The sequence below is a fragment of the Schistocerca americana genome, chromosome 8, assembly GCF_021461395.2.
Source record: "Schistocerca americana isolate TAMUIC-IGC-003095 chromosome 8, iqSchAmer2.1, whole genome shotgun sequence".
Lineage (NCBI taxonomy): Eukaryota > Metazoa > Arthropoda > Insecta > Orthoptera > Acrididae > Schistocerca > Schistocerca americana.
This window is the reverse complement of record NC_060126.1, coordinates 250,781,269-250,801,110: the sequence shown is the minus strand read 5'-3', so window position 1 is coordinate 250,801,110 and position 19,842 is coordinate 250,781,269. Positions and strand designations below refer to the sequence as shown.

At 42.9% G+C, this 19,842-nt stretch overlaps 1 protein-coding gene across 1 annotated transcript in view; it reads left to right on the top strand.

The window, feature by feature from the left end:
* The window catches only part of LOC124545249 (scavenger receptor class B member 1), a 388,675-nt gene that overhangs the window by 309,292 nt on the left and 59,541 nt on the right, over positions 1–19,842 (top strand). Inside the window, exon 3 of the mRNA XM_047124122.1 lies at positions 10,571–10,662. Within this exon, the coding sequence (XP_046980078.1) occupies positions 10,571–10,662 (92 nt within the window). The remainder of the gene's footprint in view (positions 1–10,570; positions 10,663–19,842) is intronic.

Genomic DNA, 19,842 nt, shown 5'->3' with positions numbered 1-19,842 from the left:
CTGCCGTGCCGGTACCAACTAATCTACTCAAGCACAACAACCTGTCCTCATAGCTTTATTTCCGCCAGTACCTCATCTCCCACCTAGTTTGGAAGGTAGGAGACGAGGTACTGGCGGAAGTAAAGCTGTGAGGACGGGTCACAGTAGCGCTGTTGGAAGAGCACTTGTTTGCGAAAGGCAAAGGTTCAGAGTTCGAGTCTCGGTCCGGTAAGCAGTTCTAATTTGCCAGGAAGGTTCAGAAAGTGTCTCCTTCCTCAGAGTACCTTGCCCACCTTTCCTGTGTGTAGAGTGTAATGGATGCATGTGTAGTGTAGCGTTATGTTCATGTATGATGATGATGATGATGATGATGATGATGATGTCGGGCGAGCGAGTGCGTGAAGGGAGTATCGTCTTCTCGAACAGCACCACCGTAGTTGCTGAGCTGAACACCCCAATCTGACGGACAGATCACGTCCAATAGTGCCACATGCCCTTGCTTCATAAGACACTGAGGAGACGTTTGGAATCTAATCCAGGACAATGGCGCAAGATCAGGAACGTTATGCTACAACCTCTCCTCATCTTACCAGTCCAATAACGGCAATCACCATCATCGGGATTCGAACAGGCTCACCTCAGAGTCCATAACCATGCACAGGCGTGCGTTTGCGACTTCGGCTACAGCGGCGGGTAGCGGTCATACTGCTCCTGTGTCGCAAATAATTGTTGATTTGATAGATATCTAAGCGGCAACGTATGTCAAAATATACGCCTGATGGAAACCTAACGTTGTGAAATCTCAAAACTGTTATCATATTGCAATGTAGCAACACACAAATCTCAAGTTTTGCTACAAACTACGAAAAACGAAAACGGAAACACCTACAAAATTAACGCACACAACTGCAGACGTAGAGAGAGAACGTCTTAACAATAGGTTCAAACCGTACCGCGCAGGAAGGACATTTATGAAGAGGAACCTTCGGTTTCACGGTCAACCGGTAAAGATGTTGCCACGAAATCGGCGGCTGTCTCTGCGATTGATAAAAGGGAAACTGGGGGATATCAAATACGGTGCTAACGTTGCAAAAAAAAAAAAAAAATGCCTGTGAGCACTATTGGACTTAACTTCTGAGGTCATCAGTCCCCTAGAACTTAGAACAACTAAAACCTAACTAACCTAAGAACATCCGTGCCCGAGGCAGGATTCGAACCTGCGACCGTAGCGGTCGCACGGTTCCAGACTGTAGCGCCGAGAACCGCTCGGCCCCACCGGCTGGCGCTAACGTTGCAAGATTTGAATAAAGAGATGTCCGTTCTCGATCTGAGGTGCACAAATTCACTGACGGGCGGAGAGCAACAGGAGTCGAAATTGCTGGAGCTTTCACTGACTCGACTGAATAAAATATATCATTTTTGTAAAACTTGAAAAGATCACAAATGGGTTAGTTCGATCTTGAGCAGGATAAGTAGCGATCATAGTAGCAAGTGCACACCTCAGCACACTGAAGCAGATGTCATTTCAACGCTTCATTAGCTTCCACAGTGTCTTTGCTGACAGTGCTCGGCTAATATATAAATATTGCCAAAAGCTTATTTTGACCAAAAATATTATTCTGTGAAACGCTAAAGACGAGGACGTTTTGTTATAATGTGTTCCTTGTTTTGAGATGCCATTCAGCGCAGGTTTTAACTGCACCTTGTGTATTAGAGTAGATCGGTTTGACTTCATGGAAGATAAAATCTGCCAGAGGAAGACAGTGCTTAGTAATGATAGAAAGAATATGGGTAACCAGGATATTTACATTCTGATTGTAAGCATTAACATTGCCAGAGAAGGTATAGGTTCATAACTTCGAGACTAATGAGAACGAATAACCTGCCACATTTACTGTTGCAAGCGGGACTGCAAACAGTGGAATTTCTTCTAAGACTGTGAAACGAGACATTGTGCCAGAGAGCTTATTTTTTTGAGTATGTTTCCTCCACTGGACCTTTGTGTCTGTGACACATCATCATAGCACATGTTAACACCTAGCCAGAAGTTCTTAAGTGGAAAATGTCAGTTTTTCCACTGGTGAATTTAATCTGTGACGCCCTGCTTCCTGTGGGCAACAGCATTTTATTTTGGAGCAGGTAGAGTCCTCTTCCTCCACATTTTTATAGGTTTAATGTTTTGCTTACATATGAACACTTGTGGATGTGATTTGATATCACGAAACTGGTCGTGTTCCTGTAAATTAATGTTCATATACAGCTGATAGTGGTTGATTTCTCAAATGTGGAGTACTTCATCTGCTGTTAGGTATGTCATAAAACCGCCTTAATTAGAAAAACTACGCAAAAATCAATGTCTGAATATGAAATGCCTAAATTAAAATAATCACAATAAACATTCACTACATAAATTTATCTTATTTTATCAAATTTAATTATGAGTATAAACGAGATTTATCCTTGGGCATTAATCCAACATTTCTAGTCCAGTACGTGAGAAAAACATGAAAAATATCGTCGTACTGTTATTTCACTGGTACAAGTAAGAAATAATGAAGAAAAGCTTCATAACAAGAACAAAACTTGAAGGAGAACAAGGGAGGCATTTTATTTCATTGACGACACCTACTGATCGGCAGCAGTTTCAGCTCAAAGACCAGGAGAAGAAATTACTGCTCTACTGATGAATGTTACGGTTGTATAATTCATCTACAAAAACTCTTTAAGACCGATTCTTCAGTGTCGCTCATCAGTCAGGGACCTTTAACAGACTTCATTAATAGAACAGATAGACTAGTGTAAGCGAAGAGCGGCCTGATTTGTCACGGGATCTTTCCGTAAGCACGAGCTCGACGGAAATGCTCAACGAACTTCAGTGGTAGATGCTATCAGAGCATCATGAACAGATGTACTCCCGAAATTCCCAGAGCGTACTCTCGAAAAAGGGCCAGAGACAGCTTACTTCTTCACACATGTCTCGCGAAATGACCACAACCAGAAAATCAGATGGTAAAGTCGCTTCCCCTGCGCGCCATTCGCGAGTAGTGGCTTTCGGGACATCAACATTGATAAAGTTGCAGTAACCTGGACATGTGAACTCTGGTGCACCGCGCCCTTGCCTCTATCAAGTTGTCATTTAATAGCCTCTTACTCATGGCAGCAATAGTTGCCCATCAAGCAGGACACCTGCTTTTCTGTCTTTAAACTAAATTACAGGTAATCAACAGACGGATAATCCTGCATTCTTGCTACTGCGGTTTCTCGCTAATTACGTGACTTTTTCAAGCCAATTACTCATACAACGTCGAGGCCGCTGTGTCGGAACCCACAATTCCAGCCGCCGAGGGTGAGAGGTAAATCCCCGGCCAGGAGGCGTCATTTTTGTCGAAGTAGCTTGCCGTTCCAGTGCTGGATGTAATAATGACCCGTGTTAAGAGGCGCGAGGAGACTGCTCACGGTGGTCTCTCTTATTTCTGCCGGCTGACCTGACCCTTTACTGTCGCTGCATCGACGTTAAACAGCTCCGCACGTATCAGAGTTAGGGATGGCGGCTATCACTGAAACGACTACTTTCCCGTTATATCTTTCTTTTTTCACACCACCTTAACCAGAGTTAAAATCGCTCAAAATAACAGGTTTCGGTTTTTTCCTATTATTTTCTGTAATAAACGTAAAAATCGAATAAAGATCGAGAAGTTTTGACTCAGTTTCAAGCATATAGAATGAGAATATTAAATAGGCTAATAAAACAGAATAGTCCTTCCACCATTCGCTACTTTTCTCTAAAAATGATAAGTGCTTGAATACTACAAAAAAACACCGTATCCTCCTATTGATTCTTATTTTTTGATACTCTGCTCAGAAATCATGTAAACGAGAATAACACCACTATTTGGGCATTACGAATAGTCAGTATTAAGGGGTACAAACTGCGACTGAAAAATATTTTTTGTGTTAATTTGTCCGTTTTCAAGGGCTACAAGTATATAAAGGCGTATTATGTAGACACAGACAGCAGATGAGCTACTTTCTATTTTTATTGTATACTACGAGTGAATTGCTAAGTTCCTAATTTATTACTGTTACCATAATTTCCTTCCTCTTTTATTGTTTCAAAGAATGGCAGACAAATCTTGAAAATTTTAAAGCAAATGAAGCACTGTACTTCATTGCTACGTCACTTCGTAAAAATATTTCGAGACTAAGGTTGGTGCCACTCTGAACTACGACGACGATAGCGAGAAATTACCGTACAGACCAGTGAGGGCAAGTCTTGGACACTGCACGTACTGCCTACATTATGCCACGACATACGATAACAGGGAACGAGCGGGGTGGTGTAGTGGTCAGCACACTGGACTCGCATTCGAGAGAACAACAGTTCAAACCCACGACCATCTTCATTTAGCCTTTCCGTGATTTTCCTAAATCGCTTTAGACAAACGCCGGGGTGGTTCCTTTGAAAGGACACGGCCGACTTCCTTCCCATAGTTACCTAATCCGATGGGACCGATCACCTCGCTGTTTTGTCTCCTCCCCTAAACCAACGAACCATCTACGTCAACAGGGAAATTTTGACAGCAATGCTGTACCAGTGCTTATACCATGTGTTTGTTGTTCGTTTGGCTCAAATGGCTCTGAGCACTATGGGACTCAACTTCTGAGGTCATCAGTCCCCAAGAACTTAGAACTACTTAAACCTAACTAACCTAAGGACATCACACACATCCATGCCCGAGGCAGGATTCGAACCTGCGACCGCAGCGGTCGCGCGGTTTCAGACTGAGGCGCCTAGAACCGCTCGACCACTGATCGCTTTTCACATATTACAATAACGAAATACTTCAAACCAATGCAAAGTTTACGAATAAAAATTACTCCTTTTTAAAAAAAAAAAGTTATTTAAAAACTAAAAATTGTAGCACTGTTATTATGGCTAATGATATTTCGGTCTTCCTCACGGCTACTATCAAAAATGAATACCTGTTATAACCAAGTCAAACACCGAATAATACCTGTTATTCAGAATTTAAATACCGGAATCAGTTTTAAACGGTCCGGTTTTTCTATCGCTAGCCACTGAGCTACCGCGCTCGTCCCTCACCCTGCACGTCTTTGACAGCGTTAACGACGCTACAACCAAATGCGAGATGTAAGGGTTGTTATACTGCAAAGCGGCAGCCTTCGTAACAGGTTCAACGGATTCTTAGCCTCGAACTCTCTGCTGCCCTGTGATGGTCAATTATTGCACCCATATTTTTGTATTTCACAACGATACAATATCGAGCGCAGCAAGAACCGTCACATATTCGACTAAGACGCCGCGAGTGTAAGCGATACTCCAGAGACTGCAAACTACTCACATTAATGTGCTACAGCTCCGATTAAAGTTTCATGAAACGCAAAGGAAAGTATCATTAAATCCTAATACCACACAAACTTTGTATGTGAACCAATTTCGCAGTAAGAGTTCTCATGCGGTATGTATGAATATAAGCATTGGTGTCTTACGTAAACCTGACAAGCAAACACAAAATCGCTGCCTTTCAAAAAACATTGACTCTGAATACAGTAAAATATTTTTTTAAAAAAAATTACCTTATTCTCTGTCGATCGCTGTGTATTATTTCATGACTGGTTTCCGGCATCTTGAGATCATTCCTCGTAGTTACAGGGTAACCCATCTTACTGGAACTATCAGTATACGTACATACAAATTACGCTATGCACACTGCAGAGATATTGTTGGTCTAAGAGTTTACAACAGAAAACGTTATGATATGTAACCAAAGAGCTACTATTGAGCAGAGATGCAAAGATGTTACCACAGTCTAACATAACAGTCGCGTCTCTCGGTCTCATTTTTGTTACCCCAGTGACAGCAGCGTCCCAAGCGGCCGGCAAGTGAAACTTCTGAATAGGATATCGGATGAGTGCGCATACTAACGTTTATATTGATATGTAACATAGTTTTTTGCAATAGGGAATGTACGTGTTGCCATAAAAATCGACAAAACAACAAATTACACCACATTTGTGAACACTTAGTTTCCTGAAGACTCTGGCAGATACGAAATGGTACATTACAGGACAGTCTGTTCACGATAATGTTATAACGTAGACACTTATTGAATAATATCGTTTTCCATTAATAACAAAAATCTGCTAATAAACATCAGAAGACCCGATCTTTTACAGAAAAACATCGTGTATCTACCCAACAAATCCATCACAACTGTTGCTTAAGGCAAAAACGCACAGTCATGATAACAAATCGTCAAAAGGTATAAAACTCTTTCCCGGCACAGGAGAAATCGATTCCACAATTGTTGCTCAGTCCGAGCCAAATACGGAAAGAATCTTCGACACATTCATTTTTGAAGCAAAGGCAATTACATTTACAAAAATACTAGTGTATTAGAAAGTCGAGTGAAGGCCGGGAGCAGTGGCCGAGCGGCCTAGCTTCAGTCTGGAACCGCGCGACCGCTACGGTCGCAGGTTCGAATCCTGCCTCAGGCATGGATGTGTGTGTTGTCCTTAGGTTGGTAAAGTTTAAGTGGTTCTAAGTTCTAGAGGACTGATGACCTCAGATGTTATGTCCCATAGTGTTCAGAGCCATTTGAACCATTTTTGTCGAGTGAAGTGTAAGACTGCGCGACTCATTGGACTCCATAAAAAAAATTTGTCTGTGAGAGTGTCTATGATAATAACAACAGACAGTAACAGAATTATATGCTTTTCATGCTTAAAACGTGTTTTTAGCGGAATAAGCTGTAAACACAGATACATTCTAAAGTATTTCTTCATGAATGGGTTGTAGTTTGTCACTGAATCAATGTGATGCAGCTATTTCTACGTGTATTTCAAGATCATTCATGTCTCTAGGTAACTTACTAACACATGGAAACCAAAAATATAATAAACTATTCCGTTAATTAAGTTGAAATAATTAAAAACGAACATTATCCTTACGACGCTTGTGACACTCTGCTTTCTCACCGCTTGGAGCGCTAGTGTTGCTCCAGCTATTAAACAGCAATGACACTAGCACCAGTGTGTGTCCTGGCTGTGTTTATTAGACTGTGTTTATTAGACTGTGTTATTATTACAACTTAGCACATACTGTCGCGACAATTCCGCTCACTTTTGCTATGCACTGCGACTACAACGCGCCAAAAAATGGTTCAAATGGCTCTGAGCACTATGCGACTTAACTTCTGAGGTCATCAGTCGCCTAGAACTTAGAACTAATTAAACCTAACTAACCTAATGACATCACACACATCCATACCCGAGGCAGGATCCGAACCTGCGACTGTAGCGCCTAGAACCGCACGGCCACTCCGGCCGGCGTAACGCGCCAAGCGGACCGTAAGCTGCATTGTTGAACATGTTGATGATCTGTAACACGGCTTTTCCAAAAGGGAGTTAACTTAGTGCAATAAGTTGTACCAGTAACAGAAAGAACACACACAATTTGTCATCCTATAGGTTTCCTAAGCATCACAGGAGGTACGAAACAGCACATTAGAGGTCCATTAAGTTAAGATTTTCTTGTAACCCACAGATATTTACTGAAGAATCATGTATCTTTTTAAGAGCAAAAAATGAACATTACACAGTAGAAGACACGGCGAACAACTGGAAGGTGCCGTATATCAATAGAACGTGAAGTTCCGTTCATTACACTTAGAAGTAAATCAATTTGTGATTGCATGAAGTAGGAAACAGGTGTTGAATTCAGTATCTACATTATTTAACGTACCAAGTAAGTTGCCATAACCGTAGCTGAAGAGAAAACTACCATGATAATAAAACGACCAAAACAATAAAACTATTTGCCGACTCTATAAAGAAACCATTTCCGTGATTGCTGCTGCATCAGAGCCGTAACGTCAAAATTATTCAACACAGTCGTTTGTTGAAGAACAACTTACCACTTTATATTAATTCAGAAACACGAGTGAAGGGCAGCAATGATCGAATCTTTAGATTTCGGGAAAAATTATTGCATGTCGAGTAAAATTCCAATCTTAATAAGTCAGCAACAGATTTATGTGATTCTTAGGAGTGAAATACTGTGTTTATATCTTTTTGCTTTCAGTGGGCCGAGCTGCAGTTACATACAGTTTTTCAAGTATTTCTACAGGAAGACATTGTAGCTTATGTTATTTTGTCCATGAGTTTGGGCTCTGTTTACATTCATTTTACGATTATTCAGGTCTCCTGATATTTTCCGAAGGCTTGAGGGCGCAAAAATATAACAATTATTTCGTAAATTAAGTAGAAAAATAATTAAAACAGACATTAATGGTATGGCACATACGACGTTAAGTGATGAACGGCTTTCTTGCCACTAGGCGTGCCACTATGTCTTCACTTGCGAAACGGTTAACTTTCAGAGCAGAGAGAATAGTGACGTATATGTCAGGGTATGATATTATCTTGTGTACCAGTAAACTCTACAGAGGATGTCATTAAGCAGCAACAGAACAAAGCCTGTTACTATATTCTCTCTTCGAAGGACTCTCATTCGACACGCAGTTTCAATTGTGTCCTTGACAGTGACACCAGCCATGTTAACGAGGCACTTGGGTCAAGACGAAGCGAGAAGGCGTCGTAATTGCGTCCATGGGAAGCCTCGCCTACACAAAGGACTGGTTTACAGGATGCCTGAGTCCTTGAGGCCGAATCGCTTGGGCCTAACGTACGCCAGAAATCTCTATCAAGGATGTAATTACGACTAGAAACTCATGTATTCATTTTTTCGTATACTTAACTGGAAGATAAAAACCACCTTTGCTTCTGACAGCCTCGAATAACATCGAAACCAAGTAAAAAATATTATGCATAACTAACCTTTCGTTTCTACAAGCGGGTGAAAAATTCGCTAACTTGCTACCTTGCTAAATGCTTCGAAACAACCAGTTGTTATCAATATCAACTTAAAATACTGCCAAATAGTTTGGTCTGTTCTCAAACATTAGTCTCCTATTTCAGTTTTTTCCAACAAAATACGGCATATTTTAGGAGGCGACTTTCAAGATCACTCGTGCGTTGGCGCTTTGTAGATATATCTCTTGTTTCAATAGAAATGGATGGCCGTTTACGTATTGCGAGGAGGATCAGTAACCGAAGCTTGTGGACGCCCTTCGTATTTCCATGACAGACAGATGAAATGAGGACTTTTGGTTATATAATTGAATTTATTGACGTATTTCTGTAACATTCTGCTTAGACAAGAGATAAACTGGTCGTTTATTATAACAAAACATCTGTAAACGAATGGTATTCGTCCGTATATCGAATTTAAATGAACATACGTTGCTCTTTCACAGATGACCATAGCACTAAGTAGTAGTTATTGTGAATTTGATTTAAGTCTCCAGTAAGCCATAACTCTGCATCCAGTAGTAAAGAGTTTCACAAAGGCTTCCATTGTTATACTACCGTCGCACCGAGCGAGGTGGCGCACTGGCTAGCACACTCGACTCGCATTCGGGAGGATGACGGTTCAGTCCCATGTCCGGCCATCCTGATTTAGGTTTTCCGTGATTTCGCTAAATCGCTCCATGCAAATGCCGGGATGATTCCTTCGAAAGGGCACGGCCGACTTCCTTCCCCATCCTTCCCTAATCCGATGAGACCGACGACCTCGCTGTTTGGTCTCTTCCCCAAAACAACCCAACCCTACCGTCGCAACAAAATGCGTTTCCATTTTGTCGTAACTGTTTTGAGACGACAATGAGGATTGTCTGTTTTTCTGGTGATACAGAAATTAATTATTTTTAATAATGTTGCAGACTCGTTTTTACTGTTGTTTGAGATGACATGAGTGCATTCTGTCTAAAGATTGTTCACAGACTTCTTTGGGAGTAAAGTGGGCGGATATAGTATCTTTCTACAGCCGTGAGTGTGAGTACAGTATTCATAGGCCAGTAGACTCACACTCTGGATCTTTTATAAACTCTCGAACACCCACGTATAAAGTAGCTCCAAACGACTGATTACTTCACAAATTATTTAACGTGGTAAATATTTGAATGTAAGCATGTAAGTGAGATAAATTTCTGAATTCTGCTTGAACTTCGTTGGAAGTCGCTAAGTGCTCTCGTATTCAAATTCTGGATGAATATGGTCTGGGTTAGTCGTGACCTACGTTGCCTCAGCATATTTCTAACTTTAATACTTCCCTCACTGTGTTAAACTTTTACTTAAGATTATGCCTCTTAATGAACAGATAATAACAGCACTTTAAATTTTTAAATTTCGTCAATAACTATACGAAGTGTTGAAAATTAAAATTTTTTCGTTCCTGGAAACCGTTAGCTTGGCAACCAGGAACTGGAACATTGCAGCACGAACCATGAACCGACTTAGTCGTTCAGTGGTACAGTAGATAATTTGCGTGGTGTCCGCGTCGCGCCAGCATCATAGGAGATAGCTGCAACACACCACAATTAAACTTGATTCGTGCACAGATCTGGAGGGCGAATAAATTTTTGACACACGTCAAAATAATTATTTTTCGTGTCTATTCCTGTGTACCTTTTGCTTTGCGCGGTAGACTTATGTCCATTTGTTGTTGCAGGTCGGCTTGCCGTGATCGTGGTGGGAGTCTTCACCTTGGTGCTGGGTATCATCCTGTCCACCATCCCGTGGGCGGACTACATCATCCTGAAGGTGAGGACGCAGCCGCTGTAAACTCCAGGCGGAACAAAGCATGCATTTGGCCCGGTCTTAACAGTGAAACACTCGGCTCGCTGTAAGATTTTCCCCCATTACGTGCTTCATGTCCACAACAGATTGGTAGCAGTTTATTTGGCCACTTCGTAAGGCTATGTCTTCAGTAATATTAAACAGGAATAGTCTAGGTGGTACTGGCATCACCTCGAAACATTGGTTTTTTACTTTTACATTCGATCGTAAAATTATACGCTGGGGTGCAAAACTTAATTTTCGTATGATTTGTCACTGCCAACTAGCTCTATGAAACTTAGAGCATATATAGAAAGGACTGCTACGGTATAGTAAAGGGGATAACTGAAAGAAATAGGCAACGATAACAACACAAATGACACTTCTATTCAAAGACAATAATTACTCTAAAGCCACCGCAGTTAATGATGATCACCTTTACATTACATGGGGCGGGACATGGTTCTTAATACGATGTTTAATCAGCATGGATGTCCGCCCCCGGTAGCTGAATGGTCAGCGTGACGGATTGTCAATCCTCTGGGTCGGGGAATGTTGTCCGCCCAGGGACTGGTTGTTGTGCTGTCCTCATCGTCATCCTATCATCATCGACTGCAGGTCGCCGAAGTGGCGTCAAATTGAAAGACCGGCACCCGGCCCTAGCCATACGATTAAATAAATAAATTATCACGGATGGCAGTGCATGGTTTGTAACGTCCTCCCATGCTGGCCACAATGCTGGTAAAGAGTTATTGTGATAGGATGTTCAGTTTCTCCATCAGCGCGATTGACAATTGCTTGATGGTCGTTGGGCAAGGGGACATGCTGCATTACGTATCCAACATGTGCTAAATGGTATTTAAGTCCGAGGAGGTGCGGGAACAAGTAGGCCAGTCCATAGGCCAAGTACCCTCTCGTTCCAAGAGCTGCTCCACCTGCGATGTTCGATACAGTCGTGCACTGTCCTCTACAAAAATGAAGTCAGGGCGAAGCGCACTACAGAAATGATACACATAGGAAAATATTTGACGCTGATCGGAGAGCGTATCGGTTCAAATATTTGGAGGTGAGTACGTTCATGCAGCATAATGCCACCCAACAATATAACATCTGGACCACCAAAGCGATCATTTTCGACAATATTCGTGGTTGCATTACGTGTACTCACCTCTCTCCACATGGGCGTATGTCCGGAACCACTTTTCAGACCGAATCTGCTCTCATCCTAGAAGAGAACGCGACACACTGCTCGTTGCTGTTGGCACCATCGCAAAAGGCACCATCGCAAACGGCACCGCCAATGAGCGTGTGTCAAGGGAATACAACGTACTGGTCGCGGGCAAAGAGACCACCACCAGGCAGTTGCCGCGCCACTGTGCAGCGCGAGACTGCGTGCCTTGCAGCCCTGTTAAATGTGTTTCCAATTTCAGCCATTACTTGACACCGGTCTCTTCTCATCTGTTGCGCAATGTAGCGGTCATCTACTGCTGCAGTTAACCGTGGTCGACCATCTCCTATCCTTCGGTCACAGTGCATGTGGTTCATAACGCTGCCGAGCACCTGAAACAATGCTGTGAACAGTACCAATATCCACACTCGTTACCATTCATCGATCCTACAGTTCCCCGCCCATTATTACCCGCGTGGAATCATCCAAGCGTTATCGCCGCGACATTTTGTAGCGAAGACCATCACAGTGCACCCTAACTGCTAGCTAATTGACACAAACAGCAAATGGTTCAAATGGCTCTGAGCACTATGGAACTTAACATCTGAGATCATCAGTCCCCTAGACTTAGAACTACGTAAACCTAACTAACCTAAGGACATCACACACATCCATGCCCGAGGCAAGATTCGAACCTACGACCGTAGCAGCAGCCCGATTCCGGACTGAAGCGCCTAGAAACTCTCGGCCACAGCGGCCGGCGCTTTCATCACCTCAGCGTATTATGGCAATAAGTTTATCCAGTGGGTACCTTTGATTAATGGCCGGTCATCTGTATCTAGTCAAGAAATACAAAATTACCATAGCGTGGTCGGTGACGGTTTTCCAGCTAGATGTGATTCGATAACTGCTAAAGGCCGTGTAGTACAACTCAAAAGAAGTTTTGTAAGACGTCGTGTGTATCTTGACGTTTTGGAGCTGTTTTAAGGCGCTATTAGCCATGTTAGTCCGCCCCCGGTAGCTGAGTGGTCAGCGTGACAGACTGTCAATCCTAAGGGCCCGGGTTCGATTCTCGGCTAGGTCGGAGATTTTCTCCGCTCAGGGACTGGGTGTTGTGTTGTCCAAATCATCATCATTTCATCCTCATCGACGCGCAGGTCGCCCAAGTGGCGTCCACTCGAAAGACCTGCACCAGGCGAACGGTCTACCCGACGGGAGGCCCTAGCCACACGACATTTCATTTCATTTTCATTTTTTCAGCCATGTTAGTCAACTTCCTGCCACCACTTTGCTTACGCTGAGAACACTGTCGGATTACGGATCCATCATAGTTCCTTGTCGTTATAATACAGTATCTGATGGGCTAATGCCACTAGTCAAAGCGCTGGAGAATGAATGGGGATTCGTTCCCCACAATTGCAGGCGTATACTACATTGGATTACGAAAACTCAAGAGTACGTAAATCGACACTTGTCACGTCGACAGGTTGGTCACGCACTGTTGGGAGAGAAACCACCTTCTACACACACACACACACACACACACACACACACACACACACACATACACACTTGCATGGTCGGATCTCAGAGTGTTTGCTGCTTTTGTTGCCATCGAATTCCTTCACTAAAAATATTTGGATCGCGTCCTTCCACTTCCAGTGATAATGCCAGAATTAGAAGATACACTCCCCACGACTAGAAGAACAACACACCAGGTTTTTTCAGGCTGCTTGAGATGGTTTGGTGCGTGTAGCTGTCGCGCTACAGTTGGGCCTCATAAAGAAAGCGTCTGAGGTACTCGTAAGACTTCTCTTTTTCTTACTTTGAATGATGGGTAGATTTCGATGTGTTGGCAAAAACAAAGCCATATGACTTTGTCCATTACTGACTCTATACCTCGCTAAATGGTAGACTTGTTAATATTTGCTGTTCGCAGAAAAAGTTGGAAATATTACCACCATCCACTTGGGATAGATAAACCAGAGACTGATACCATCCGTCGCCTTTGATGAATGATGTCATCAAATTACTAAAACTCAACACAACATGATTGCAAAATAGCGACTGTGATAAAACTCGTCCCATGGCACGAAAATGTAAATATATAAAAAAATCATACAAATCGTTGGTAATAAATATTGAATCTAACCGGGCAAACGCGGGAACTTCGCGGTCTTGTGCAGTGAAACACTAAAATCTAAAATAATATCACGAAGGTAACAAAATTTACAAAACAAACAGAAAATCACGATACAATGGTAGAATCAAAGACAAAAAATACAACCTTACAGGGAAAACAATGTAATTGGCACGGAAAATCTTAACTTGATCTATAAACACTGAAGAGCATGCGAATTCAAATACAGAGATATGTAAACAGGCAGAATACGGCGTTGCCGTAGACAACGGCGATGTAAGACAAGTGTCTGGCCCAGTTGTTAGATCGGTTACTGCTGCTACAATGGCAGGTTATCAAGATTTAAGTGAGTTTGAACGTGGTATTATTGTCGGCGCACGAGCGATGGGGCATAGCATCTCCGAAGTAGGGATGAAGTGGGAATTTTCCCGTGCGACCACTTCACGAGTGTACCGTGAATATCGGGAATCCGATAAAACATCAAATCTTCGACATCGCTGGGGCCAGAAAAATAACCTACAGGAACGGAATCAACGACGACTTAAGAGAATCGTTCAGGGTGACATAAGTGCAACCCATCTGCAAAATGCTGCAGATTTCAATACTGGGCCATCAGCAAGTATCAGCGGGCGAACCATTTAACGGAACAGCATCGATATGGGCTTTCAGAGCCGAAGGCCCACTCGTGTACCCTTGATGACTGCACGAAGCAAATCCTTGCTGCTCACCTGAGCCCGTCAACACTAACATTGGATTCTTGATGACTGGAAACAAGTTGTCTGGTCGGACGAGTCTCGTTTCAAATTGTATCAAGCGAATGAACGTCTACGGTAATGGAGACAACCTCACGAATCCATGGACCCTGCATATCAGCAGGGGACTGTTGAAACTGGTGGAGGCTCTGTAATGGTATGGTGTGTGTGCAGTTGGAGTGATATGGGACCCCCGATACTTCTAGATGCGATGCTGGCTGGCGACACCTACGTAATCATCTTGTCTGATCACCTGGATCCATTTGTGCCCATTGTGCATTCCGACGAACTTCGGCAATTGCAGCGGGACAGTTGACACCCCCACACGTCCAGAATTGCTACACAGTGGCTCCAGGCACACTGTTCTTAGTTAAAACGCCCCAGACATGAACTTTACTGAGCATATATGGGATGCCTTGCAACGTGCTGTTCAGAAGAAATCTCCACACTCCCCCCACCCCACTCCCTCCCTCGTAATCTTATTGATTTATGCGCAGCCCTAGCCCTGCACGATTGAAGGTGTCAGTTCACTCCAGCGCTACGTCAGACATTAGTCGAGTCCATGACATGTCATGTTGCGACACTTCTGCTTGCTCTCCGAGGCCCTACACTATTAGGCAGGTGTACCAGTTTCTTTGGCTCTTCAGTGTAGCTCAAATGAAAAATCAGGTACCAATACAGATGGCCAAAAATCGCGACAATTAAAGAATTATGGCATCTAAAATATCACTTAACCTATATAGCTTAATCGAAAATCCTGATGCCAAATATAGACGACCCCAAACTGGTAGCAATAAATATTTTCACGAAATTCTAATCACCAACTTTCTCCTCTGAAGGCGAAAAAATTCTGTTGACGCCCACATAAAAAGGGAGAAATGATCATCGTAACTAGACAAATCAGAGTTCGCTCGGATAGAGTTCGGTGTTCGTTTTTCCCAGGCCCTGTTCGAGACTGGAATGCTTGAAGGTGGTAAGGCGAAACCTCTGCCAGGCACTTAAATGTGAACTGCAGAGGAGTGTTTTAGATTGAGGTAGTATGTGTATGTGCTACACAGATAACGGCATGTGTTAAAGACTTCTCAGGACGTTCGACGTATCTATAACAATGTAGAGCCGCGTCAGTATCCGAAGACTGAAAGTTTAATGCGAATGAGCAGCTAATCGCGTGCGTAGAGTCGCACCCATGACAGACAGCTGGATCCACATGTATTATTCTGTGCCAGAGTTGCGGTCAATAAATGCGCTAGCTCTTTCAATGGTTCGCCTCTGGTGAGTCATAATTTTGCACGGCGATGCCTGCTCTAGCAAAGCACTGGGATGACGTTCGCAACACTGTGGACTCTACTTATTGACACTTTCGACCTAACAAAACCCCACACTGCGAAATACTACGCTATTAAAGGCACAATCGCCATCTAGGAAAATCGGGGTCAGGATAGCGGCAGCACGAATGGCTTTGCGCTACTTACCGAGAAGCAGGTGCGCCGGTCACACAATCACGTCTCTATCTCCCCCCCCTTTTCCTTCTCTCTCTCTCTCTCTCTCTCTCTCTCTCTCTCTCTCTCTCTCTCTCTCTCCCTCCTCCTCCTCCTCCTCCCCCTCCTCCTCCTCCTCCTCCTCCTCCTCCTCCCCAGCCCCCCCCTTTCAGGTCGCAGACAATTGCAAAGGTACCTGCCGGTAGCTGAACCAGCAGTAAAAAGTCTAATACATTACGAATAGTGCCATTGTGAAGTAGTGCACCACAAAACTATAGAAAACAGTGGAATACTGTAAGAGACACTGATACACAAATGATCGACTTGCAAAGCATAGCGCTATTAAACTGAGAGATGAGATTTGTTCATTTGTGTCCAAGCAAGTAGTAGGCTTCATTTCATTGGCAGAATACTGGGCAACTGAAACATGACAACGAAATAGATTGGATATAAAAAGCTACAAGCCTTAGACCACGATACATTTAGCGTGTATGTACGACAACTTCTGTATGCAAGCTACGAGGAGGCAGCGAAAATGAAGAGCAGCTCATGAGTTTCAAAATAAATAATTATATAAATAAAAATGCGTACTATAACGTTTTCAAATTCAAATGGCTCTGAGCACTATGGGACTCAACTGCTGTGGTCATAAGTCCCCTAGAACTTAGAACTACTTAAACCTAACTAACCTAAGGACAGCACACAACACCCAGCCATCACGAGGCAGACAAATCCCTGACCCCGCCGGGAATCGAACCCGGGAACCCGGGCGTGGGAAGCGAGAACGCTACCGCACGACCACGAGATGCGGGCTAACGTTTTCAAATCATACTAAAAAGTATGTCACATACATACTAACCCATACAGACAATTATTAAAAATTTTGACTGTAAGCATTTAATACCTATGAAAATAATGGTAAAATTTCAAATGAAAGATGTGAGTGCACGCGAGCAGATAATATGAGGAGGAGAACTATTCATGCAATAATTGTGTAATGCTCGCACCTGACGTTTTTCATTTTAAATTTCATAAGTAATTTCATAGCTATTAAAAATTCACAATCACATATTTTCATATTTTCTAGTTTCATGTAAGACATGTTACATTTAAAATTTCTCTTTTAAATTATATCCTGATTTTTTTATGGTGTGTGTGTGTGTGTGTGTGTGTGTGTGTGTGTGTGTGTGTGATTTATCAAAGAATTTTAAATATTTTGATGAGAATTTGTTATTTAGAAAAATATATGTTTACAGATACTACTAGCTTTTTACCCAAGGCGTCACCTGTGTACACAAATGTATGCCCCCTCTTTCAGTCTCTCCCCCTCTTCTTCCCCTCTCTCTCTCTTAGCTGTGCCCATCTGGCCGTATTACACTTGGACGCATTCATATACCGCCCTCACACCAGTTCTGCACAATAGCGAGATGTCAGGCCCCACCAACCTCTTTCAACTCGTACCTCTATCCCTACCGAACAGAAGGATAGGAAAGCGAACTAAAATTGCATTGTAACCCAGCTCGGATATGTGTTTACAATTTCAAGTCTGTAGCTCATCGGGAAGATAGTTTAAAATATATTGCACGAATCGTACTGAATACAGACAGACAATAAAGCGACCAAAGAAAACCGTGTTAAAGTAAGTTAGTGAGGGTGTTGCCTCTGAAAAGCACAGGGCCAACGGAAGATTGCGCGAAAATAAATATAAACAGACTGGTCAGTTCAATGGCAGCGAGACTATCGTAACACTGTGATTTCTCAAATAAGCCAGCGTTCGCCACTATTCATCGCTGAGCTGACGCACGATACGCCCTTTGGTGCTCTTGTTTTTCCAAAGTTCACATTAAAACTGGGAGCTAAAGACTCTGTTCCATAGAGTTCTAACACTTCCTCTTAAGAAGCACCTCACTTAAGAATTAAAATACCTACGGATACAGTTCTCAAGGAATTGCTAATGAGGTCGTCAGATTGAGTGGATGTTTAACACAAATATAGAACACCCGATAAACAGCTTGAAACTAAGACGGATAAAGAGAAATGCTGGTCCAGCATCTGCAAAGATCGGTCGACTATTGCGGAAACGTGGTATCCAATGTATTTGCCTCCCGCCGATGTCATCTTTGTAACATTAAAGAGAATCTAGGCCTCAGAAAGATGGGTGTGTATCGCCGTGCAAATGTGGCATATCTTACGTTCGGCAGACTATTAGAGAAGTCTGGGAGAGATGCAAACAACATCGACAAAACCGGCTAAAAAAAGCAAATCAGCTCTCTAGGCACCATCTCTAATATAATCATGAAATAAAATATGGTGACGTCGAGTCTATCGAATTAAAGATGTCAGAAAACCTACTAAACAAAGGCGGAGGTTTCAATTTAACCAAGTATTTGGGTCTGGAATTCAGTTTGTTAAGATTTCCCAGGTCATTACGCCCACTAGAGCCGGGAAACGCTGAGTAATAATTGTGCGAGCTCTGGAAAACAAAAGAGCATCGAAGGGATCTATACACTGTTGGCATGTTAGATGTTTAGTCTGTAGTCAGTTGTCAAGAACGTTATATGTGTTTGCTTACGGATGGTGATTACTAAACTGATGGATCAGTTGCTGTTGGTGAGTCTGCTACGAGTAAAACAAGAATTTACGAGTAGTGTGAGCGTTCCCGAGATGGCTTTGAAGGAGCTGAAAATGGCGGACGTTCAGGACGCCCCAGCACATCCACAACGAATGAAAACGTGGAAGAAGTGAAAGAAATGATTACGAACGATCGCCGAATCACAATCACAATCAGAGAAGTTTATGGTGATAGCGTATCGATTGGCTCATGCCATGAAATCTTTTCGGATGTTATAGTGTAAACGTGTGGCAGCAAAACTTGCGCTATGGGTGTTGAATTTCGAGAAAAAACAGCGACCAATGTATGTTACTCAGGAGTTGCTAAATGAAGTCTACAACGAGGCAAAACTACAGAAACGTGTCATAACAGGTGACGAAACATGGCTGTACGCGTATGGCGACGAAACTACGGCTCAGTGGTCTCACTGGAGGCAGGCTGGATAGACAAGATCGAAACAGGTTCGGCAAGTGCGGTCGGGTGTGAAGGTTCTGCTCACTGCTTTCTTCGATTTTAATGCGCAGTTCATAAAGAGTGCTTGCAAAAATCCAAATGGTCAATAAGGTTCAAATGGCTCTGAGCACTACGGGACTTAACATCTATGGTCATCAGTCCCCTAGAACTTAGAACTACTTAAACCTAACTAACCTAAGGACATCACACAACACCCAGTCATCACGGGGCAGAGAAAATCCCTGACCCCGCCGGGAATCGAACCCGGGGACCCGGGCGCGGGAAGCGAGAACGGGTCAATAAGGAGTACTACCTAAAAGATAATCAAAATTTGCGGAAAATTCATGCGAAAAAAGACGCCCGGATCTGTTATGAAACAATTTGAGGCTGTTGCATCACGATAATGTACCTGCTCACATCTCATTGCTTGTTCGTGAATTTTTGACGAACAACAACACTAATGATGCCTCAGCCTTCATATTCGCCAGATATGGCCCCGTGTAACTTTTTTCTGCTTCTAAAAATAAAGAGAATCTTAGAGACACCGTTTCATAAGCTTAGAT